The 26,183-nt window shown below is 42.8% G+C and overlaps 1 protein-coding gene across 2 annotated transcripts in view; it reads right to left on the bottom strand.

The window, feature by feature from the left end:
• LOC132828244 (26S proteasome non-ATPase regulatory subunit 13-like) overlaps positions 1 to 25,621 on the bottom strand; it is a 39,785-nt gene extending 14,164 nt beyond the window's left edge. For both annotated transcript variants that reach the window (XM_060845209.1, XM_060845210.1), the window contains exons 1-8: positions 25,482 to 25,621; positions 23,647 to 23,725; positions 18,486 to 18,520; positions 16,638 to 16,693; positions 14,111 to 14,154; positions 13,164 to 13,250; positions 5,203 to 5,374; positions 3,311 to 3,390 (exon numbers count right to left, since the gene is read on the bottom strand). In XM_060845209.1, the coding sequence (XP_060701192.1) occupies positions 3,311 to 3,390; positions 5,203 to 5,374; positions 13,164 to 13,250; positions 14,111 to 14,154; positions 16,638 to 16,693; positions 18,486 to 18,520; positions 23,647 to 23,725; positions 25,482 to 25,579 (651 nt within the window). In that variant the 5' untranslated portion in view covers positions 25,580 to 25,621. The remainder of the gene's footprint in view (positions 1 to 3,310; positions 3,391 to 5,202; positions 5,375 to 13,163; positions 13,251 to 14,110; positions 14,155 to 16,637; positions 16,694 to 18,485; positions 18,521 to 23,646; positions 23,726 to 25,481) is intronic.
• Positions 25,622 to 26,183: the final 562 nt, after the last annotated feature.

The following is a 26,183-nucleotide window of genomic DNA, read 5'->3' as shown; positions in this document are numbered from 1 at the left end:
CAAACAATCAAAAGGGCAATTCAGCCCCTTGAGCCTGTGTCACCATTTAATAAGATCTGATTGCAACTTCAAACCTGCATTCTCACCTATCGCTGACTATCTTTCACCCCTTTAATGAGAACCTATTTATCTTGCTCTTAAAAATACTCAAGGATTTTGCTCACCACCTTTTCAGGAAAGGAGAGCTCCAAAAATGCTCAAGTCTCAAATTGGTTTTAATTGGACAACACCTAATTTAGACAACCTCTAGGCCTAGAATTTCCCAAAAGAACAAATATTCTAACAACATCATCCTGTCAAGATCCTTTAGGATTTTATATTTTTCATCAAGTTGCCCTTTATTCTTCTGAACCTCCAACAGGATACAACCCTGACCTGCCCAACTTGTCTTCATAAGACAAACCACTGAAGACGACATATTATGCTACCTGTTCACAGTCAATCTTCCATCCCTGCCAATGTACCACTTCCACACTACAAGTTTAGACTTTGCACAATAACCTTTAATATCACATTTCAAACACCTTCTGGAATTCAAACTCCAGTACACCCACTAGTTCTCCTTTCTCCACAGGACTTGTTAACCCCTCAAAAGGATTCAGACAGATAAGTCAAACACGATTTTCCTTTCACATTACTCTGAACTTAAAGAAGTTTTAGTAGGGCACTTAGGTGACAACTTCTATGATTTTCCCTGTGACAGACAGATGTCTAACTGACCAGTACTTTCCTGCTTTTGTCTAAAGGAGTTACACTTGTTATGTCTAATCTGACTAGACTGCCCCTGAATCAAGGGAGTTTTGGAAAATTGAATACAACTTTCACTAGCCACTTCTTTTAAAAATAAGTCCAACAGGACCTGGGCACTTGCAAGCCCACGGCTCCAATAATTTATCAAAGCAACTTCCAGGGATCCTCCCGCTCTTGGTTTAATCACTGTTTCTGGGATGTTACTTTCTAGCTCCATAGTAACAACAAAAGAATATCTCTCTCTTCACTTGGAAAAAGAATAATTTTGAATTCTCTCTCCACAGATCCTGCCAGCCTTGCTGATTTCCTCCAAAACTTTCTTTTGTTTCAAATTTCCAGTAGTTTGCTTTTAATTCATCTGTCAGTGCTCTATTTTCCATGGATAGTACTCAATTTCACTTTCTATAGGACCAATGCTCGCCTTGTGAACTTGTTCATTTTTAAAACATTTATAAGAACTTGTACAATGTGCTTTCACATTTATAATTCGTTTTCTCTTGTACTTCAATTGTATCCTCCTTATTCTTTTGGTCATTCTTTACTGTTTGTTATATTCTGCCCAATCGTCTGATCCGCCTCCTGCATTCGGATAATCATATTCTTTAAAAAAAAATTAATCTTTAACATTTGTTAACTACAGATGGTGGGTCTGTCTTTGGATTTTTTCTTACACATTGGAATGTATCTATTCTGAAATATCTTTTTTAGTGTCTGCCATAGCAGACCAGTCTTATTGTCTAATCTTACGTCAATTCACTTCAGCCAGCTTTCATGTCCTCATAGCTGGCTGTATTTAAATTAAACTCCTCTCTACCTCAGCCAGAATGCAAAACTCAGATCCAAACAAACAAGATACAGATACTTAAAAAAATATACAAATGGCAAGACAGAGTTCATGCTTTGATGTTGTTCAACCCCATGCTCACACTGAACAATCTATGCTCAGCGAAGAACTTTGTTTTATCCCACTATATTCTCACCTTGATGCATTTCATGTGTGGTACAACACTGAAGTTCTCTCCAGTTGCCTCCATCCATGCTAGGGCTAAAGCACCTACTCTCAGACACTTCCTTCCATTTCTCTCTGGACTATGACCTCACAGCTGAACATCAAGCCACTGGCTCCAGGACTATCACTGATCTCACCTCTGGATATCTTTATTCCACATCTTCTCACCTTATAATCCCACAACCCCAAACTGCTAGCATCTACCTTCTTCCCAAAAATCCACAAGCAGGATTGTCCTTGAGCACCCATCAGTTCAGCCTCACCCTGCCCCACTGAATTTATTTCTTACCTTGACTATTTTTGGTCACCTTGTCTAGCCTGCTTGAAACTACATTAGTGATTTGTTATCATCGCTTGTCTCAAACAATTGCCAGTTTGCAGACCTTGACCATCCTCCCTTCATCTTGGAAAGTCAAATCCCTCAGGAATACCTCCATCCACCAGCAGGTCAATCCAATGGTTGCTTCTTGTACCTTGACAGATCCACAATATCCTAATTGTGAAAAATGTAGCTGTTGTGTCTGCAGCTCACCAACCTTTATTTACCATAGTCCCCGAGCATTCATGCAAATCCAAATCCAGCTTTGGCTGCCTTTCTGTCTGATCACTCCTATCTCTGAATTACTTTTCCTTCTAATGCTACTTGTTTATCCCATTCCTCGCAGCATCTTCTATCTCCTTTTAAATATTGTATTGGGAGGGTGGCCCTCTTAGTGCTAATAGTTTAAATTCTCCCTGACTGGATTTGCTAACTTTCCTATGAGAATATCAGGCAAAGGTGAGGACTGCAAATGCTGGAGATCAGAGTCTAGATTAGAGTGGTGCTGGAAAAGCACAGCAGGTCAGGCGGCATCCGAGGAGGAGGAAAATCGACGTTTTGGGCAATAGTCTTTCATTCCTGGTGAAGGGCTTTTGCCCGAAACGTCGACTTTCCTGCTTCTCCGATGGTGCCTGACCTGCTGTGTTTTTTCCAGCACCACTCAAATGTACACTATCGGAACATCAGTCCTAGGCAAGTACGTATCATGCGACCTGTAGGGTCCCTTCTGCTCAGAGATCTGATTCCCTCCTTCCTACAAATTCTTGAAGGATTTGTGCACTGCCTGCTGCTTCCTAGTGTGGCTGTCAGTTTAATATGCTTCTGAAATTGGTGCCCCCACTATAAGGAAGAATGTGCATTTCAAATCAGACGTGGAGAAATACCTGACACTAACAGGTGAATTCCGACTGACACGAGGTCACATTTAAATGTAATGCAGGAAATAGTGACTGGTTCAGGGCTCAACAGGAATGTTTTATAAAACTAGAAGAGAGTATACAATGCTTTCATCACAATACATGGCTGAAATTCAAATGAGCAATATTGCAGATATTATTAATAGATGATTAGCAATATACTTAATGTGGCAAAGTTATATTGTTTCCTGAATTATTGAGCAATTGGTATAATCCAGGCACATTTACTTATTGAACAACCATAATTCTGAAGCAGCTGAGATGATTCAGGAACTGTCATGAATGATTGTGCAGCTACTTTCTTTTGATACTCACCAGTTCACCAAAATTATAAATGCCTTCTCCCAATAGTGCAGCCAGGCCCAGAGTGAATGCTCTCTGCTGCTGTGAACCCACTAACAAGGAAAACAAAAATGAAAAAGGTTAAAATATGCTTTGTCCTAAGCAGAAGTGCAACAAGCAAATGGCACCCAGAGAAAAAAAATGCACCAAGGAAGAGGACTTTGCAAAGCTGTGAACGCCAGAAGCTTGTGAATATACTGGAATAATTAAAACAGATAAATACTTCCAATTTTTCTAGTACTCAAACAGAATAAATGATGATATTTAGATGAGAATACAATTGAAGTCGTTGAGGGAAGGAAGGGTAGAAATTAGTGCTGGTGTGGCTTCAATAGGCCAATCGCTTTAGATATGAACGGAGAATGTAAACTTCACATTCTTGTTCGAAAAGGGGAGGTGAAAGCCTACAGAAGTGATAGTCCGGAGAAAAGAACAAGAGTCACTTGGCTAAGCATCGTCTAACGAAAGAGATCAAGGAGAAAAATGTTATGTACAAATCATAACAAAACTGATTGAAATTTTTGAAGAGGTAACATCGAGGATGGATGAAGGGAGTTCAGTTAATGTGTCTTTCAAAACCATTTGATAAAGTATTACATATTGGACTTTCTGGTTAAACATGGCCATTGGGATAAATGGGACTGTAGCAGCATAGACATAAAACTGGTTAAGGGACAAGTATACCATAAAGTCTATCTGGGTTCAGCACTAGGGTCATTGTTTTAGATACACAGTAATCACTTGGGCTGGGAGTTCTGGACACAATGGTGAAATCTGCAGATTACACAAAACTAAGACAAGTAAATGGTGGAGGAGGATAACACTGACTTTCAGACATGGATGCACTATTGTAATGGGCCGATATACATTTGATTATAGAATCCCTACGGTGTTGAAACAGGCCAGAAGTTCAATATTGATTTTGTAAGAAATATGAAGGCGACAATATAAGCGAATTAGTATAATGTTAAAGAGTGTGGAACAGCAGGGAGAAATGGTGGTGTTTGAGCAAGTAGTTATAGGTGGCAAGACAGGTAAACATGGAAATTAATAAGACATATAGGATTAATGCAGCCTTCAAAAGGGAGATAGAGGAGTACTTCTGTGAAAAAAAGATTTGCAGATGTTAGGGGAAAGACTTTGAAATTGAGAATAACCAAATTGTTCTAAAAAGAACCAGGACAAAAGCATTGGGTCTAAATCCCTGCTCTGGGCTGGGTTACTCTATAATTCAATAAATCAATGCACATTTAGTAGGCTAGCAACTTTAGATTTTAAACAGCAGATTTCAATTAATTTCCAACTGCAAACAAAATTAGAGATTGTTCAAAAACATCTAGATTATTTTATTCACTAATGAGGAACATTTCACCAGAAAATTGGTGGAACTGAGAGCATTACATAATCTTTATGTCCTGCTGTTGTCTGCTCTGCTTTAGCAGCGTACGACTGCGTTTATACATGTGCGCATGTGTAAGGGATTTGTCTTGTAGTAAAATCTATTTGAAGCCCCTTATAAATGTTGTGTTATTCTTACGGGTGGATGCTTCCATTTTATTCAAAGTCACTTTTGCCAGAAACAAGCTCTGTAATAGTGTGCTATCCCCAGAGACACATTTTGAATTCACAACAAAATTATCCAACTTGCTATCTTCCCAAACCAATATGGAACGACAAACCAGAAAGACAGAGAAACCAGATTCTACATTAGTTTGTAGCAGATTTGTAGGTAAATAATTAAGAAAACATTTAAAGGAGGAATTATAAAAGAGCAATTAGAGAAATCTTGTCAATCAGTACTCCCATCCCCAAATCCAGCTCGCATTGAAACTGCAATACTTTTAAAGGAGCAAAGCAGCAATTACTTGATAAGTCGGAGAGTTCAGTGCAGCCGAGATACCGTAGAGCCTCCCTGTAGTAAGCAGCGTGGTCACCAACTACCTGATAGTAACTGCTGGAAGTGTCATAAAACCGGCCATGGACAGACGTTACTCCTGGCAACTTCTGCAGCATCTCATCCACTTCTTCAATGATTTTCTAATACGTGCAAGGATAGAAACTACAGATTAGATCTGGGAATATCACTAAATGAAAAGAAAGATACAACAACATATCACAGCATTTCAATATCATGCCTTTTGACAGCACACTGCCTTTAACTAATATACAGTGAAATGTGTAAACTATACACAACCTCTGGTGTCAGCTTTCTTTTTCAAGTTGCTGTCTTCATTTTGAAAACAGTCATTGCATGCATTGTAAAGTTTTTCAGTAGAATGTGGAGTTCTTTCTCAAGTACCATTTGAGGCAGTTTAACAGCTCTCTTCCTGCACTAGAGACTTGTAAACAGTCAATGCTAGATATAGAGCAGTTTCTCCACCGCCAAGTGTACTGAGTGAAAGGTTCCTTGTATAAAGCACATTGATGTCTCAAACTGACCCTCCATGGTCATGTTTTAAGTTGTAAAAGAAGTTGTTGAATTTAAGACTATTCATAGTTCATAATTTATAGATGTAAGATTTCAGAGTGTCTCTTGTATATTTTAGCATGCAAATTATGTAGGTCTCAATAAATTTCAATTTCTTTTGGAGCATTTATTTAATCAGGTTTCACATATGGGAATAATCTTTCTTTGTGGATAAAATTTAGATGATCACCTAACCTTTCAGATTATCTCACAGATCATTTCACACTGAGCACATTTTCAGATAGAAACTGAACAGACTGTTCCAGCAACTCCACAAAGCAAAATGTACAAATACATTCAAGCGACTTTTATTGGAATTCAAGGAATTTTTGACATGATTGACATCATCCATGTCCTGTGGTAAAGATCCTGCCCTGCTATAACTCCCAGTTGACCTCCTGACTGTAATGCTGGATCAGTTCAAGTGCCACCATCAGGAAGAAAGGTGTAATTTGCACGTAACACATTATATAGTTTTAGAACATACCAAAATGCTTCAGAGACAATATATTACTTTGGAAGCACAGTCATTGTTGTATAGGCTAATTTGTGGACAGTGAGGACCCACAAACACTACACAACAGAATAAATTGAATTTATTTCAGTGATGTTAGTTTACAGGTAAATATCGGTTAGGCCAGTAGGGGAACTTTCTGCTTTTCTTCACAAGAGATGCCAAGCAGTCCTGAATAGGTGGACAGAAACTTATCTCAAAGTCCCATTAGAAGGATGCCTCCTCAGTGAAATGCTGCAATCACAATGGCTGAGAAACGTCGTGTCTGCCAGGTCCTGTTTTCTCAGCTCTCAAATGGCCAGTGTCTCAGGCCAGGAGAAAGAAAATATTCTGAAGCTCTTCTTCAGGCTCAGCAGCACTGGTATTGATGACCGAGAGGAGTTTCATGTCAACAACTTATCCATCGAGCTGTGTCACAAACACCTTAAAGATGAAGTAGAATGCAAGAGAAGGAACAAAAAGGGAGCAATTCCTATTTTCTGGATCCTAAGACAGGAGAACCCTGGCATTAAATCAAAATGTCCAGAGCCTCAGTGAAAATGTGGGACATCTGCACCCTCACAGCTCTGTGATTGTAGAAAATTTCAACATGTTTTTACATATCTTGCGAATTGATTCTTCCAATTTAATTCCTCCTTTTTTAAAAACTTGCTACCCTTCTATGGTTTCTTTAATTTCTCCAATCCTGATACATTTCAAGACTACTTTTTTTGTTGGGTTAAGAAACATCTCCTTAAAATGTCTGCTACTGATTTAACTTTGAACTTATTTGTACAGTAAACTTTTCATTATCTAGCACCTATGGGACCAGGAATGTGCCGATTGATTGGCTGTGTGCTGTTAATGAAGAGACCTACACAGTGTAAAAACACGCTAAGTAACAGAAACATAATGCACGGGGGAATACAGATCACTGTTATAAAGGTCTTATTCCTCAGGGTAAGGGAATCCAAAACTGGAGGGCATATGTTTAAGGTGAGAGGGGAAAGATTTGAAAGGGACCAGAGGGGAAACATTTTCACGCCGAGGCTGGTGCATGTATGGAATGAGCTGCTAGAGGAAATGGTGGAGGCTGATACAATTACAACATTTATAGACACCGGATGGATACATAAATAGGAAAGGTTTAGCGGGATATGTGCCAAATGCTGCAAGTGGGACTAGATTAATTTAGAATAGCTGTTCAGCACAGATGAGTTGGACTGAAAGGTCTGTTTCCATGCTATCCATCACTATGGCTATTTATAACATAAGTCACTTATATAATAATGCAACTGTGCCTTGAATAAAACTTCCCGGCAGACAGCGTGGTCATTCTCACCCTCAACTACCTACTTGGGCATCGCAGTATGAGAAATTGACTCAAAGTTGAAACAACTGCTGATATTTCATGTTGCAATTCGATTTAAGAGCAAGTGTTTTTACATTAACATAAATGAACTTTAAGAAGTAATAACAGTACAATATTGTAAACTTCACAGTATTTGCGGTATATAATTTTTGCTGGTTTATCAAGAGTGCCAGTTCAAGCAAAATTTGCTATTGTTTCCCTTATTTGTTAATTTTAGACCCACGTTTCTAACCCTCACAATGAATGTGCAATTCTATCATATGTTGATCACACTTGCCTAAAGGATCCTTTACCATGACATCACTAATTAGTTTGCTACATGGGCCGGCACGGTGGCAGTGGTTAGCACTGCTGCCTCACAGAAGTAGAGACCTAGGTTCGATTCCCACCTCGGGCAACTAGCTGTGTGGAGTTTCCACATTCTCCCGTGTTTGCCTGGGTTTCCTCTGGTTTCCTCTCACATTCCAAAGATGTTCAGGTTAGGTGAATTGGCCATGCTAAATTGCCCGTAATGTTAGGTGAAGGGGTAAATATAGGGGAATGGGTTTGGGTGGGTTGGGAGGGTCGGTGAGGACTTGTTGGACCGAAGGGCCTGTTTTCCACGCTGTAAATAATCTGATCTAATCTAATCATGATGAAATTCAAAATTTGACTGGCACTTTATAAAGGTAAAAACCATTAAACTTTGCAAGCTGCCTTAGAGATAAAGATCCCAGTGGACCATTAACATCTATAGACAACAAACAATCAAAATCGACAGGAGGCCTTGCAGTTAACCGTGCATAATTGAGATGCTTGTTAGAACATGAAAGTTAGTGTGCAGCAAAAATAACTCGTCACAAGCAAATACAAACAGTAATACACCTCAAAGTAGGCTTGAATATTAAAGATGATATTCCAATTAAGAGACCATAGTGCATAGAAAGAGATGAGAACAGCAACTCTAAGCACGCTGCACATGCAGAGGGTGTAGCAAGTCAGCGAGGATGGAATTTAACTTAATAACAAGCTCTTTTATACCACTGTATCAGCTAAGAGCTCAAAATGATATTGAATGATTTGTATTATGAACTATTATATTCTATCAGGATCCTGTCAATACAGATTGTTTGATAATCAATCACACCTGCCTTGGCTGGTGAGATTGAGGCTGGGGTGTCGCAGGGGATCCGCCCTCTATGTCCCTCTTGTCCCCCTAAGCGCAGACCCTCGAACCGTCTGGTGTCGGAGTGCTTGAATTTCCCTGCAAGTTCCTCATCAGGCTGTGGCCCTCTGGGCGCGGCATCAGTCTGCAAAGGTCCAGGATATGTTCATGGGAATGTGGCTGGGAATGAGGGTTTGAGTTGTAAAGAGAGGCTGGATTGGTTGCGACTTATTTCACTGGAGCATGGGAGGCTGTGAAAAGCACAATCTGTTCTTAGGTGAGAATAATGCAACTTGGTAGATCACTGTAAAGATATAATCTACGCAGATTCATATATAGTGCCCCCATAATCTCTCGTAGATTTAGTGTGCTGCCCTAGTTGTGGTTTTGAAGTTTTTAAATAACTTTTTTTTTCAAAAGCAGGGCTCGTGTTATTATGATTTCTCATAAATCTCAGAATAAGAGAATCTTAAACCTACAAGCACAGGACTGAAACCTTACAGTTGCGGCAACTTAAATGACATGAGTGAGATCTCACCAAAGTGGAGATAATATGGAAGAGTTGGTAACTAATTATGGTACAGAGACAACTGTGTTTACTGACACTAGCATCAGTCGAAACTTTAAACAGCACGTGCAGATTTGCAGGGGACACAGCCTGGGAGTGGTGAGGAAGAGGAGATCAGGACAGTGTGGGAGAGATGGGAAGAAGGGAGAAGGGGAAGGAGGAGGAAGAGTTAGATCAGGACCTGGGGGACACTGCACTGGGACATAGGAGAGAAACCAGAGTTTTGGGGGTGGGTGGCGGGGGGAGAAAGAGGATATGAAAAGACAGCCTGGGGCAACACAGGTGAAAGGGGTCAGAGGTAGAGGGGGCCTCCCTGCTCCTCGACAGACTGGGAAGAGTGCCTGCAGGTTTTTCTTTTCAACAAGAACTGCAAGAGTCAGATTATAGAAAGTTTGCAAGTTTATGGGTTGTTTTTATAAAGGGAGAATTTGAAAACAGGAAGCTCAAACATCTGGCACAGACACTTGTTTATCAGGAGTAAGCATCTGTTAATTGGTCAATGCTTATTCTGTCCAAGTTTTAACATATTACACATGTTGGAGGTAATGTTAACATAATACATAAAAACCAATAAAAATGAATAGTATAATAAAATAATCAATTAACAACGGATTGAGAATTATAGAACAGGTTTGGTGCTGAAACTGCAGGAGCAGAATCTCAAGGGTACCTCAAAATACAAGAGAATGCTCCCCAAAATATTAAAAATCAGATAAAGTTTCTTCTTTTGATATTTAAAAAAAAGGAGTTAACAAAGTGCAAGCCCTACAGAAAACAAGTCTGGGGAATTAGTAACAGAGAAACCTAAAACTAGGGTCACAGTTAAAAAATGATCAGACGCCCACTCAAAAGAGATGAGGAAACATTTTTCTTCCTCTTTGAGGCTTGAGAGTCTGAGGAATTCTCTTCCTCAAAAGGCAGTGGATGCAAAACTTTCCAATAATTTTAAGGCTGAGGTAGATAGATTCTTGATTACCAAGGGGACGAAAGATGATCAGGGATATGCAGGAATGTTGAGTTGAGATTAAAATCAGATCCAAGATCAGATCTCATTAATTTGTGGACCAGGATCGAAGGACCAAGTGGGCTACACTTGTTCCTTGTTCGTATGTCCTGCATGCCATCTAGAATGACAAAAGCGGTGTGACGCCATACCAACAGCAGATTAAAATTGACTAGGGTGAAAAAACAATCACACTAAGTGACAATGCTGGGATCTGAACTGTAACAGAGAGCAGGAGGGATGGGGAGAGAAAGGAAACAAGGAGCGAGATCAGGAGCTTACAATGCAGCTGTAACAATTACAATAAGCAGATGAAATAACTTCAAATGTTGAAAACCAAGAAACAAAGTTTGTATGAAAGTTTGAGAGAATTTGTGGAAATCTCTGCATCATAAGTCTATGAGAAGACACAATATTTCTCATTTGAAAGTCTCCCTTTCAAAAGAAACGTACAATGGTTGTTCAAACCCTTTGTGCATTTGTCTTGGATGTTGGAAGTATATAAGCAGACATGTTTTGTTTAAGGTCAAAGTCATACAGCACAGTTACACCCTTCAGTCCAACATGTCCAAGCTGACCAGGTTTCTCAATCTAAACTAGTGCCACTTGTCTGCGTTTGGCCCATATTGCTCTAAACTTTGCCTAATCCTGTACCTGTCCAAATATCTTAAATGTTGTCACTGTATCTGGCAATTCATTCCATACACAAACCATGCTCTTTGTGGAAAAAGTTGCCCCTCAAGTCCATGTTAAATCTTTTTCCTTTCATCTTTAAAATATACTTAGTTTTGAACTCCCTTTCCTGGGAAAAGACCCTTGCTATTCACCTTATCTATCCCTCAATTTTATAAACCTCTACAAGGTCACCCCTTAATTTCCTCCGCTCCAACAAAAAATGTCCCAACCTATCCAGCCTCTCCTTATAACTCAAAGCCTGCAGTGTCAGCATCATAGTAAATCTTTTCTGAACACTCCAATTTAATAATATCCTTCTTATAGCAGGGTGATTAGAACCGATCACAGTTATCCAAAAGTGGCCTCACCAACATCATTCAACCTCAACATGATGTCCCAACTCCAATACTCAATGGGTCTGCACAATGAAGGCAAGTGTGCCAAATGCCTTCTTAACCACTTTATGGCACAACTTTTGAAGAACTATGTACCTGAATTTCTAGGTCTCTCTGTTTGACAACACTATCCAGGGCCCTATCTTTAACTGTTTTAAGCCCTGCCCTTGTTTGTTTTATCAAAATGCAAAACCTTGCATTTATCCAAATTAAAGTCCATTGGTCAGTCCTCAAGTCCATTGGCCCAATTGATCAAGATCCATTTTCACTCTTAGATCACTGTGCACTATACCACTAATTTTGGTTACATCTGCAAACTTACTAGCCATGCCTCCTACATTCTCATCCAAATCATTTATATAAATGACAAACAACCGTTCATTTTTTTCTGTGTGAAGATAAACTACAAATTTTTCTGAGGGATCTATACCTGGGAATATAAATTGCTTAAGATTATGCAATTTGAATGTGATTGCTAAGTATATTTATTTCAATTCTTGACTTACACCCTAATTCCAGGTTAAGATTTCGGTGTGGATTTATTTTAAAAATCAATAATTGCAATTGTGAAATCCATCACTTCACAAAGGGTTGGCTTCAACTTGCTTCCACGTTTTCTCGAAACGCAAACTAGAAACTAGTTTTTAAAAAAGCTGCAACTATTTTATGCAGATTAAGCTGAAAATACATGAACACATTTTGTCAATACAGGTTAAGCAGCAAATATCTAAAATTAAAACCTGGATCAAGAAGAATGAAGTAATCAAAAATAGAATAACATCTTTTGGTCCTCATTTCTAATGTTAGATAGCGAGATTGCAGTGCCGTCTCAAGCTCTGGTATAAGCTTATAGTCCACAAACATTAGGAAGCTCTTGCTCTCACATCTTGGTGCAAGAAAATTGAAGGGTTAACTGAGAAAACTTACTTTTGCTTCAGTTTTATAACAATCATTTGAACAAGTGCCTAAGAATGAACAGGAAAAAAATGATAATTTAGTTTTCTTTTAGCAAGCTGTGCTATTCTATTGTGTCTTCTTATTAACAATTAGTCTGAATTAAATGAAATTAAGGGGAATTAAAACGTGACTTCTTATTGTGACTGTAGTTCAATTCTGGTTACGTTAAGTTGTGTGGAAGTCTTCAGTTCCAACCACATAGCCCCAATACAATAAAATTTGTCATTGTAAATTTCCTGAAATGGTTAATGATTTGAAGTAGAAATTGGCATATTTGAAGCAAATCTAATTGTTTGATCATCTTGGTTGCAACAGGGAAATCTTGAATTTGAAACTACTTTAAAAATGCTAAGCTTGACAATAATTGGAATTTAATTTAAATTGTATTTGATTTGCCTTCGATGTGACACAATTGCAGGAAACAGATACCAAGTAGAGATGTTGAGCCTCTGTGTTGCGGCCGTTTTTCTTTTTGGGGAATGCAATGGTAGTCAAAGCACACAGTGATAGCTTTTGGTTTAGGTGTCTAAAAAAAGACGTGTTCAACAGGTCTTAAAACTAATCACATTCTTGAAAGACTTTCCAAAATAAAAGCAAATAAATCCTTCATTTGTACCCCTCTTGGTTGTGCTCTTCCATTCATAACCAGTGTTTTCATTAGATACTCCTGAGGTCATCTTGTTCAACTTTTCTCCTAAGACTACTGTGGCCTCTCTCTGTACACCTGTTGTGGAATTCTTGTCTTTTATTACCTTAGTTTCCTGAAGGTCCCCAATTTTGATTTTAATAGCAGCAATGGCAGTTCTACAGAGAATCATCGCTTCATCATTACCCTTCACCTGTCAGATTAAAGACAAAAGGTTGTAATCAGTATCTGGATCTCTCCAAGGCTGTTTTACTTGAGGTCTGTTTTCTACTATTAAATCAACTTGATATATGGGCATGCTCTGCATCTTTATCAATAAAGTTTTTTTTTTCCAAGCTTCCACAGGAAGATCATGGGCATTATTTCTGTTACCCAAGGTTTAGTTATATGCTTGAGGTTTGTACACTCTCCATTACATCTCAGCTTCCAGTTTGAGCTGTGGAACGTATCCAAAAGATCTGTCCTCCTCCTGCACAACCCTTGCTTGCAATCCTGAACAGACGCTACCCTTTTATTATCACCTTCATTTGCCCAGTTATCCATTTCCTAATTTAACCTGCCTGCCTTCTCCCTGCCCAATGGATTTCTTAACAATTGTGTTATCCTTGCGGAACCAGATTCAAAAGAAACACACAGTCAGTCTCTACAGAATCATATCCAAGCCTGATACACTCCCAGGTCCCATCAATGCATAATCAATCCAGAATCTCTTTGGAATTATATCCTATCCTGATCCAGTCCCTGTTTCGGTGGAACTGTACCCAAATATAACAATGCATTGGTTTATTTGTCCCATTACCTTTTCCTTTGGCTCTACACCAAGTCTTTTGCCATTTAATCTCTCCTGTCTTCCACCCTCGTGCAGAGGTTCATGCTGATTCATCTACTTAAAATCTATTACATTTCTAACTTTGCCCAGTTACCGACATCTCGGCTTGTTGTTCATCAACAGCCTTCTTCTCTTCCGCGAAATGCAAGTAAAAGTTATGAGGTACAATTCAAGCTCCACATGAAAGTGCTAAAACAGCTTTAAGACTGCTTATTCCACCTTACCTTCTCCCATGTCTTTTCAAGGAGATTTAAAGCCATTTGTGCATCTGAGAAAAAAAATACAAAAATAAAGTGCAAATCTCCAGTTTCATTCAAAATCAAAACCGCTTTCTTTGAGCTTCCACTATTTAACTCTCACTCCACAGTGATGCCATTTTACACATGTATTTATTCCTCAACTGAGACAAGCACCAGAAAGTGTCATTGTCATTATGTAAAATAGTCTACCTACATTTGACAGATAATTTGGGTCCTGCCACTCCACGATAACCTTGGAACCATTCATACCTGGGGAATGCTAGGTTTCGCTGCTGCAGAGCTCTGCAGTTGCTGGCAACCTTCAGAAGGGGGAGTAATTAACAAGACAGAAAAAGGGTAAGGTGGCTTTTCAGTTGGGAATCGAGCTTAATCAAGTCCCCTCTCAAAACAAGAGGGTCAGGCAAGCCTCTATGAACATTTCATGTGTGGTTCAGACAATCATCGATTTCAGCCCCACTCCAGACATTGACTACATGGTTTTGACTGACACTCCAGTGTAGTGCTGAAAGAATTCTGTAACATTCAGGTGCCATCTTTCAAATGAAAATGAAAGGGTAAATGGAGATTTCATCTGCTCTTTTAAAGGAACAAGAATGATCTTGTAGCACGATATTGTGGAGCAGGAATATTCTACCTGGCTCATAATTATCCTTTAATTCACAAACAGAATCTCTGGTCAATTTCACAATGCTACTTGTGGGAGTTTATTGTGCTATTGTAATATAGGAAACACCAAAACCACTCATGCACAGCAAGATGTTCCTCATCTCCTGGAATCCTTCTGTTCTGCCCTTGACCTTAAATCTACGTCCTGGTCACTGATGTCTCCAAAGGGAAAAAGTTTCTTCCTACCTACTCGATTTATGTCCCCCCAATTTTATACATCTTAATCAAAGAAAATTACAAGACAGGAACAAGCCCTGAGGCCCTCCAAGCCTGTGCTAATCTAGATCCTGTATCTAAACCTGCCACCTATCTTCTATCACGACAGCCCCCCCCCCCCCCCCCAAAGTAATACATAGTTGCACCACAGAAGCAGGAGTAGACCACTGAACCTGCTCTTACATTTAATACATTCATTGCTGCTCCTTGAATTTAAACATCACTTTCCTATGCTCTCCATATTCCTTCCATCAGATCTTCTCAAGCTTCACTGCTCCAAAGAAAATAACCCCAACTTCTCAAACCATATAGCAAACCCTCTCTCCAATTTGGGATTCATTCACTATCTCAAAGAGAGGATGGCTGATCTGAAAGGCAGCTAAATAGCAGATTACAGTGGTGGCACATAGAGTGAATGGCTGGAGCTTGTCATTAACAGAGCAGAGGGAAGCTTTATGCTGCATGAGACTTGAGAATACTGAATCCTCACAATGGCTGCCTTGAATGGGATCCATTCCCTCGCACTAACATTGCTCCTCCTGCAAAGTTCAAAAATGGCCAGTTGCTATGTATTGAACAGTCCCCCATATAGGGCAGGAATTTTCAATTCAAGGAGATCGCTTAAAACAGTGAACTTACATGGTTTACACCCAGACAATATCATGGCAATGTTTTATAGAGACACTCATTCCGTGTGCAATACTTCTGAGTTTTTAAGCAAACACATCATAACATAGTGATAACATCCAACTGCTGTATTACAAGGCACTTAAAAGCCTTTGAAATCAAACAGGAACACAAAGGCTTATTATTCTTGCTTAAGCTGGTGTCTCTCAGCCTGTTAAAAAAGATGACTTTTTAAAAATTCATTCACAGAATGAGTGTATCGCTGGCTAGACCAACATTTATAGCTTATCTCTAATAGTTTAAGAGTCAACCACATGGTTGTGGATTCTGGTTCGGATGTAGACTAGACCCTGTTAGGAGGGCATTAGTGAACCAGATGGGTACTTTTGACAATCAACAATGAGTTCATGGTCGTCACTAGACTCTTAATTCCAGATTTTTACTGAATTTAAATTCTACCATCTGCCATGTGGGATTCAAACCCAGGTTCCCAGAACATTACCTAAGTCTTAGCAATAATGCCACAAGGTCATTACAACCAAGGTGATAGTGACAGAGAGCAATCACCACACATAAAAGTTTATATTTTGATCAAAAATATCCTTTGTGATCTGATTTCAATTACTAAGTCACTGAGACAGCAAAGTCCACAGTTTTCCGCCACAGGGCAAGTAAGGCAGCAAGGGCAGTGGAGAATAGGACAGAGAGTTGGTGCTGAAGGGAATTGGGTACAAAAAAAAAGGAGAGAGTGAAGGGTCAAGGGAGAGGCAGCAACAAGAGACAAACCACCTCCAGGTCCAGTGCAGTGCAGGTAGATAATGACAATGTCAATGCATCGACTTCAAGTGTGTGGGGTGTAGACATTTACTTTGTGATTACGCATGTTGAAAATAGAGGACACACCACAGAAATGAGCGCTTGACAAGGTACAATACAGACCATCAGGACAAACAGATACACCAGCTCGAGTTAAGGAACATACCACTCATCTGTCGAACCACACGGAGGATGATTTCCACCAGCGACAATGGGTTTATTCTGTGTGAGGAAACATTAGTCACAGAATTGCACCTTACAAATGGAGAATGTATCCAAAACATTAACTCATCTTCCTCTCAGAGAGGCAGAGAATCACAACATGGAAACCGACACTTCTGTCCAACTTTTGCAAGCCAACCATCTGGTTGTCCTATATAAATCCACTGAAAATGTGTTGCTGGAAAGGCGCAGCAGGTCAGGCAGCATCCAAGGAGCAGGAGAGTCAACGTTTCGGGCATGAGACCTTCTTCAGGAATGAGGAAGGTGTGTCCAGCAGGCTAAGATAAAAGGTCAGGAGGAGGGACTTGGGGGAGGGGCTTTGGAAATGCGATAGGTGGAAGGAGGTCAAGGTGAGGGTGATAGGCTGGAGTGGGGTGGGGGCGGAGAGGTCAGGAAGAAGATTGCAGGTTAGGAAGGCGGTGCTGAGTCCGAGGGATTTAACTGAGACAAGGTGGGGGGAGGGGAAATTAGGAAACTGGAGAAATCTGAGTTCATCTCTTGTGGTTGGAGGGTTCCCAGGCGGAAGATGAGGCGCTCTTCCTCCAGCCGTCGTGTTGCTATGGTCTGGCGATGGAGGAGTCCAAGGCAATGGAGGATGATACGATCCATCGTCATTTCTGCCACTTCCAAACGGACCCTCCCACCAGAGATATATTTCCTTCCCCTCCCCTATCAGCATTCCGAAAAGACCACTCCCTCCGTGACTCCCTTGTCAGGTCCACACCCCCCAATAACCCAACCTCCACGCCCAGCACCTTTGCAAGAAATGCAAAACTTGTGCCCACACCTCCCCCCTTACTTCCCTCCAAGGCCCCAAGGGATCCTTCCATATCCGCCAGAAATTCACCTGCACCTCCACCCACATCATTTACTGCATCCGCTGCACCCGATGTGGCCTCCTCTATATTGGGGAGACAGGCCGCCTACTTGCGCAATGTTTCAGAGAACACCTCTGGGACACCTGGATGGACCAACCACCCCGCGGTTCAACACTTTAACTCCCCCTCCCACTCCACCAAGGACATGCAGGTCCTTGGACTCCTCCATCGCCAGACCATAGCAACAGGGCCTGCAGAGCTCTGCAGAGTCACCCTTCTGTCTCCGACACTCCAGGGAAAACAGCAAAACAGCCCCAGACTATTCAGCCTCTCCCTATATTTCGAACCTTCAAACCTTAGCAACATCCTTGTAAATCCTTTTGAACCCTTTCAACTTTCACAACATCCTTCCGATAGGAGGGAGATCAGAATTGCATGCAATACTCCAAAAGTGGCCAAACCAATGTCCTATACAGCCACAACATGACCTCCCAACTCCTTAATGGTCTGACCAATAAAAGCAGGCAAACCAAACGGCTTCTTCACTATCCTATCTACCTGCGACTCCACTTTCAAGGAGCTATGAACCTGCACTCCATGGTGCAGACTTTTCCAATGTCTCTCCAAGTACTTTCAGCACTTTATTTTAATTTTTGAGCGTGTTAAAAATGTCATTATATTTGTCACATTCATACTGCCCTGAGTGCACTTTTATCACTGATTCCAAAGATTATTCTGCTCCAATTAGATCTTAAACTGTGGAAAATACCAAAGACCACTTTGTGGACACTAGTTTAACATGTGCCACACCAGTAACACTTTCCAGTCAGCATGGTTCCATGTTTCTAGTCAGGAGTGCAGACTCCAAACTCAGCTCATTTAGAAAAACAGATACTTTATTCTAGAGCTAGCTAAATCTGACTTAACTGTAACTATGTCCCAGGTCGGCAACAGTCATTCTGTTAAATGCTTACCTGTGTTCAAAGTCACTTATGAAGTGTTCATATAACTGTAAAAAAAAATAAAAAAAGACAGTGTTATGTCTGAAGATACATTTCCAGTATGGATGCACATTACTGTTTTGTGGCCAACCTTAGAACATAACAAAAGAATGCGAGCAGAAATATGCCATTTAGTCTCTCAAGCCGACCCTGCCATTCATGGCTGGCCTGCCCAGGCCTCAACTCTCCTTTTGTGCCAGCTCAGTATACCCACCAACTCCTTGATCTTTCAAAAATCCAATGACCTCCTGTTTAAATACTTAGATTGATTTTGCTTCTACAACTCTCTAGGATAGAGAATTCCAGCCATACGATACTTTCTTGGAGAATAAATTCCTTCTTATCTCTTTTAAATGAGTGATCCCCTACGTTGTAACCATATCCTTTAATGCAACATTCCCTCAACAGTGGAAGCATCTTCTCAACATTAACCCTGTCAAGTCCCCTCAGAAGTTTGCACATTTCAACATCCATCATTCTTCTAAACTGTAATAAATAAAAGTTTAATCTATTTAGCTATTCTTGATAATTCAATTCTTCATTCCATGAATCAGCACAGTGAGTTTCTTGAACAGCCTCCAATGTCAGTGTATCTGTTTTTTAAAAATGTGGGGATAAACCTGTACACAGTACTCCAAATGGTGCCTCAGCAATATCCTGTACAGTCAGAACAAGACCTCACATTTTTAAACTCCAACCCTGTGACAATAAAGGTCAACATCTCATTTGCCTTAATTACTTGCTGCAGCTGCATGTTAACTTTGTGCTTTTTGTGCACAAGAACACCCAGATCTCTCTGCACTCTTTGGAATTTTCTCCATTTAAATAATAGTCTACCTTTTGATTCTTCCTACTAAAGTGCATTACCTTACTTTCCAGCATTAAACCCCATCTGCCAAATCCTTGTTCATTCACTCAATCTATTGAAATTCCATATGGTCTCATCACAACATGGTCACATCCTCCCAACTACTTTTGTATTGTGAACAAATTTTGATACCTTAAATTCTGCCCCTTCCTCCAAGTCACTAATGTAAGCGGTATATAATTGAGGTCTTCAGACTAATCTTTATTGCATGCCACTGATTACATTTCTCCAACCTGAAAAAGAATTTTAAAACATCTTCTTGACATTTAGCTAGGAGGAAATATATTATCCATACCAAATGTCAGACAAGCAGAGGCAGAGTGAGGTCGAGTCATGCATTCATATATATGAAACCTGTCATCTAGAATGCTGCATGCAGTTCTGGATATCCAGTTATAGGAAGGATACCAAAAAGCAGTAGAGGATTCAGAAAAGATTTACCAGGATGATGCTGGATATGGAAGGTTTGAGTTAGAAAGAAAGGGCTGTACTTTTTCCATTGGAGGATGAGACCTTACAGAACATAATGAAGGGTATAAATAGAGTTAGTGGTAGCTGTCTTTTTCCTAGGATTCGTTTGGGGGGGGGGGGGGGGGGGTTCAAGACAAGGGGGCACATTTTTAAGGTGAAATGGGAGAGATTTAAAAAAAAATGAGGGGCAGATTTTTGTTTTTAAAACACAGACGTTGGTTTGTGCGTGGAACGAACCTCCAGAAGTGGAGGAGGATGTGGTTACAATTATAACTTCTAAAAGACATTTGGATAAGTACATGAATAGGAAAGTAGTGAGGGATATAGGCCAGAAGGTGGGCCGAGATTAGTTGAATTGAATTGAATTTATGGTCACGTGTACTGAGGCACAGTGAAAAGCTTTGTCTTGTGAGCATACAGGCAGATCACAAAGTAGCATCGATAAGTAAATAATAGATAAACAGTGGCAAAAAACAAAAACACAGGTACATGCAAATGTTAAGAGTTTGAGAGTCCAGTCTGTATTCTAACAACAGTCGGGTAGAAACGGTTTCTAAACTGGCTAGTTTGGGATCATGGTTTGCATGGACTGGTTTGACCAAAGGGTCTGATTCTCTACTATATGACTCTATGACTGTATGTTTCTGGATGATATTGCTGAAGGATTACATATGGATGCGAAACAAAAGGTGCAGAAAGATAGATCCTCCAGATATCAAAGCGAATGGTGTGGATGCAGAAAAGGAAACCACTACAAGTGATTCACTGAATGATGTGGTCAACCAGTCAAAAGCTTCAGATAAATAAAGAAGGAACAGGGAGGATGGCTTGTCACAATCACCTAGAATCTCTCTCACTCCCACACGCACCCCCTCACAGACTTAAGACACTCTAGACTCACATACACACATATACACTCTCTCACACTCACAACCCCCCAAACCCAGACAGACAGACAGACACACAAAAGACACACATGCACACATACACATAGGTTTGTGGGGTGAATTTGTACTTGCAAGGTTATATTGTACTTTGTTCAAAAACTGCATGAATTCATGTAAGACTCTTATCTCACTTTTTAGATTAGAATCATTCTAAACATTATGTCACAGACAGAACACAGGGGGCTAATACCTTCAACATTTGTCTAGCTAACACCAATTGTTACAGTTAACCTGAGAATGTAACTTTTAAAAAAAGTTTTGTGATTTACACATGAAACTATCATGGTATTTGAACAGATGAAAGACTCAACAAACAATCAAGGTATTTTTCAATGTATAATTTCAGTTACATCACACTGTAAACTATTGCTATAAATTTTGTGTCTTATAATTGTGCCCTCCACAACCACCTGATGAAGGAGTGTCGCTCTGAAAGCTAGTGCTTCCAATTAAACCTGTTGGATTATAACCTGGTGTTGTGTGATTTTTAACTTTGTACACCCCAGTCCAACACTGGCATCTCCAAATCATGACCTAGAATGTCAGTACTGCAGCAGGGTATGAAACCATTTGAATCAAACACAATCAGAGGAAAGAAACAGTTGAGGCCGGAGCCTTACTTGCTGGTTCTGCTCCACTCATCAGTCCATCATTGCCAGTGGACCCAGTTATGAAGCCTCACGTTGTGACTGCGCAGGACATTGGTTAGGCCACTTTTGGAAGACTGCTTTCAATTGTGACCTCCCTGCTACAGGAAAGATGTTGTGAAACTTAAGGGTTCAGAAAAGGTTTAGGAGGATGTTGCCAGGGTTGGAAGAGGCTGAATAGGCTGGGGACCTTACAGAAGTTTATAAAGTGATGAGGGGCATGGATAGGGCAAACAGACAAGTTTTTTTTCCCAGGTGAGGGGAGTCCAAATCTGGAAGGCATAGGTTCAAGGTGAGAGGGGAAAGATTTGAGGACCTAAGGGGCAACTTTTCCACAGGAAGTGGTGCATGCGTAGAATGAACTGCCAAGGAAGTGGAGGAGGCTGGTACAATTACAAACATTTAAAAGGCATCTGGATGGGTATATGAATAGAAAGGGTTTAGAGAGATGTGTGCCAAATGCTGGCAAATGGGAGTGGACTTATATAGGATAACAGACCATATGGTTGGCATGCAAACTGAAGGGTTATCCTCCTATATGAAGGATGTTGTGAAACTTTGAAAGGATTCCAAAAGATTTATGAGGATGCTGCCAGGGTTGAAAGGTTTGAGCCATAGGGAGAGGCCGAATAAGCTGGGGCTGTTTTCCTTGGAAGGTCGGAGGCTGTGGGGTGACCTTATAGAGGTTTATAAAATCATGAGGGGCATGGATAGGGTAAATAGTCAAGATCTTTTTCCCTGAGACTGGGGGAGTCCAGAACTAGAGGGATTAGGTTGAGGTGAGAGGGGAAAGCTTAAGAGGCAATGTTTTCAAGCAGAGGATAGTGCATGCGTGGAATGAGCTGCCAGAGGAAGTGGTGGAGGCTGATACAAATACAACATTTAAAAGGCGTCTAGATGAGTATTTGAATAGAAAGGGTTTAAAGGGATATGGACCAAATGCTGGCAAATGGGAGTAGATTAATTTACAATATCTGGTTAGCATGTGAGAGTTGGACTGAAGGATCTGTTTCTGTACTGTATGCTTCTACTTGGGGATTATGTGGGAAGTTTATCCAAGCTGTATAAATTGATGTGACCAAGTAATCATTTGATCAAGTTTGTAGCAAACAAAATAAATCCAAGAAATTCTAGATTTAAGAACAAAGGAAATCATCTATTTTAATCATCACCACATCCAAACTGATAATGCAGACGTACATATTGGACCACTTGGTTTATACTGTCTATATAACTTGCAGTGGAAACATCACAAACATACAAATCAGTTTGTGGCCTGTGGGTGGGAGAACTCAAGATAATCTGTTTGAAATCACTTTCTGCAGTAGGAGAGATCAGGTTATCCCCAGATGGGAAACACGGAATCAGTGTGAACTCCAGAAGTTCCACTGTGAGTTGATGCCACAGCCTGGATTGAAAACAGAGGAAAGCGTTAATCTTCAAGGAAGTGGATTCAGTAAAGGACCTGAACAATAAAGCAGAGTGAAGGGACACCTAATCCTTCCAAGCATAGCACTCCAGCCTTAATACAGCTGTTAGAATATAAGGTCTTCTTTTGGCAATTTCTCAACATTTCACCCAATCAGGTTAGCAGAATGAAGGTCAGCACATCATTGGCACAAAAGGCTTGTCAGACTGGGAAAGTCACAAAGAGGCAAAGCCATGAAAGGATTCATACGCTAGGAAGAGAATTTTATGTTTAGGGTTTCAGGGATCAGGACCCAACATATGAATAGCAGCAAAAAGGATTAAATGATTTCAAAGCAAGGCACAGCAGAGCAAGATATAAAGTGACATTGGCTAACTCTGGGAGGGGAAATTGTAGAGCAGCTTCGACAGAAGAGTGGAGACAGAAAATCATTTCAAATCAAGAATCTTTCAACTGATGACCTAGAATTTTTACCAACATCTCTCTGCACAGAATAGCACCAGAGCTATTGAGTATTCCCAACAGTTTCCGCTTTCAACTCCAGATTTCCTCTGTCTGTAACACAGTGATTATGGCGATCCATTGTAACAGTCTTATGCTTTGCAAATGGAGATCCAAATGTGTCAGTCTACGTCAGACTTCATGTTGAAGTCCTCAAACTGTGCTGCACACATTCTGGAACCTCACGATAACAACGTGGAGGAAACATCAGGCTAAAACAAATGAATGTGTAAAGTTAATGTTTTATAGCCTGAGGTACTGATAATCCTACCTGCAACAGGTTATCCCCAGATGGGAAACACGGAATCAGTGTGAACTCCAGAAGTTCCACTGTGAGTTGATGCCACAGCCTGGATTGAAAACAGAGGAAAGCGTTAATCTTCAAGGAAGTGGATTCAGTAAAGGACCTGAACAATAAAGCAGAGTGAAGGGACACCTAATCCTTAATACGGGTTTGGAAATAGAAGGGAGGTGGGTGGGGGGAGAAGAGAAAGAGTGGAGTGGGGGACAGAAAAAGGTGGGAAAGGAAAGGGAACAGGAGGGGTGGGTGGAGGAGGGGAGGGAGATTATGGGGGGGGGCAGAGGAGCGGAGATGGGGCGGATAGAGGGAGGGGTCCATGGGGGGGTATAGCGGGGAGGGTGAAGTCGGGGGGGGGGGGGGGGGAGAGGAGTGGGAGGGCATAGCAGAAAGTGGGTGTGGCAGGGGGGTGTCGCGGCGGGGAGGGGTGTCGCGGCGGGGGGGGTGTTGCTGGGGTGGTGGTAACTGGTGGGGGGGGGATGGAATGTGAGGGGGGGGTGTAGTGGCGGGAGGGTGTAATGGCGGGGGGGGGTGTTGCTGGGGTGGTGGTAACCGGGTTTGGGTGGGGGGGTGTGAGGGGGCGTGTGTGAGGGGAGGAGGGGACGCGCGGGGGGGGGTGGCAAGAGTGGGGGGGGCGAGAGTGGGGGGGGGGCGAGAGTGGGGGGAGGGCGAGAGTGGGGGGGGTTGTGTGTGTGGGGGGGTTGTGTGTGGGGGGGTGTGTGTGTGGGGGGGGTTGTGTGTGTGGGGGGGTTGTGTGAGGGGGGGTGTGTGTGAGGGGGGGTGTGTGTGAGGGGGGTGTGTGTGAGGGGTGTGTGTGTGTGGGGGGGTGTGTGTGTGGGGGGGTGTGTGTGAGAGGGGGGTGTGTGTGAGGGGGGGTGTGTGTGAGGGGGGGTGTGTGTGAGGGGGGTGTGTGTGAGGGGGGGTGTGTGTGAGGGGGGGTGTGTGAGAGGGGGGGTGTGTGAGAGGGGGGGTGTGTGTGAGGGGGGGTGTGTGTGAGGGGGGGGGTGTGTGTGAGAGGGGGGTGTGTGTGAGGGGGGTGTGTGTGAGGGGGGGTGTGTGTGAGGGGGGGTGTGTGTGAGGGGGGGTGTGTGTGTGAAGGGGGGTGTGTGTGAGGGGGGGTGTGTGTGAGGGGGGGTGTGTGTGAGGGGGGGTGTGTGTGAGGGGGGGTGTGTGTGAGGGGGGGTGTGTGTGAGGGGGGGTGTGTGTGAGGGGGGTGTGTGAGAGGGGTGTGTGTGTGAGAGGAGTGTGTGTGAAGGGGGGTGTGTGTGAGGGGGTGTGTGTGTGAGGGGGGGTGTGTGTGTGAAGGGGGGTGTGTGTGAGAGGAGTGTGTGTGAGGGGGTGTGTGTGGGGGGGGGGTGTGAGGGGGGGGTGTGAGGGGGGGGGTGTGAAGGGGGGTGTGTGAGAGGGGGGGTGTGTGTGAGGGGGGGTGTGTGTGTGAAGGGGGGTGTGTGTGAGAGGAGTGTGTGTGAGGGGGTGTGTGTGGGGGGGGTGTGAGGGGGGGGTGTGAGGGGGGGTGTGTGAGAGGGGGGTGTGTGAGGGGGTGTGTGTGAGGGGGGGTGTGTGTGGGGGGGTGTGTGTGAGGGGGGAGTGTGAGGGGGGGGGTGTGAGGGGGGGGGTGTGAGGGGGGGGGGTGTGAGGGGGGGGGGTGTGAGGGGGGAGCCCTCCCCCCCGGGTCTGCCTGTATCTGGGACAGGCCGCTGTCCATCCCCAGTGTCGGGATGACTCAGGGGCGGGGGAGTGTCCAGAGGCTGAGGCCTCCAGCCCAGGCCCTGGTCACAGGGTGACCCTCCCCCGGGCGGGCTCGGTACCTCCTGTTGTAGAAGCTCTCCATCCGCTGCCAGCGTTCAGCCCCCTCCCCATTATCCGCCTCTTGCTGCCGCCGGAGGAAGCCCACCGGGTCCTTCATCTTCCCACAGCCACAGCCTGCTCCGCTCCGCCCCGACCAGCTCCGTCACACTGCCCCGCCCCCTGTTCCTCCGGCAACCACATCAATCCCCGCCCCCTGTTCCTCCGGCAACTACATCAATCCCCGCCCCCTGTTCCTCCGGCAACCATATCAATCTCCGCCCCCTGTTCCTCCGGTAACCACATCAATCCCCGCCCCCTGTTGCTCCGGCAACCACATCAATCCCCGCCCCCTGTTCCTCCGGCAACCACATCAATCCCCGCCCCCTGTTCCTCCGGCAACCACATCAATCCCCGCCCCCTGTTCCTCCGGCAACCACATCAATCCCCGCCCCCTGTTGCTCCAGCAACCACATCAATCCCCGCCCCCTGTTGCTCCAGCAACCACATCAATCCCCGCCCCCTGTTCCTCCGGCAACACGTTTATCTCCGCCCCCTTTTGCACCGGCAACACGTCAATCCCCGCCCCCTTTTGCTCCGGCAACCACATAATCTCCGCCCCCTGAGCCACCAGACGCGCCGCGAACTCCTCCCCGCAGTAACTCTCGCTGCGCCCCCTGGTGTTTGGCAACCGCCGCAAGCCCCGCCCATGCCGCCGCAAGCCC

This window comes from Hemiscyllium ocellatum, chromosome 26, assembly GCF_020745735.1.
Source record: "Hemiscyllium ocellatum isolate sHemOce1 chromosome 26, sHemOce1.pat.X.cur, whole genome shotgun sequence".
Taxonomy (NCBI): domain Eukaryota; kingdom Metazoa; phylum Chordata; class Chondrichthyes; order Orectolobiformes; family Hemiscylliidae; genus Hemiscyllium; species Hemiscyllium ocellatum.
This window is presented reverse-complemented; position numbering and strand designations above follow the sequence as displayed.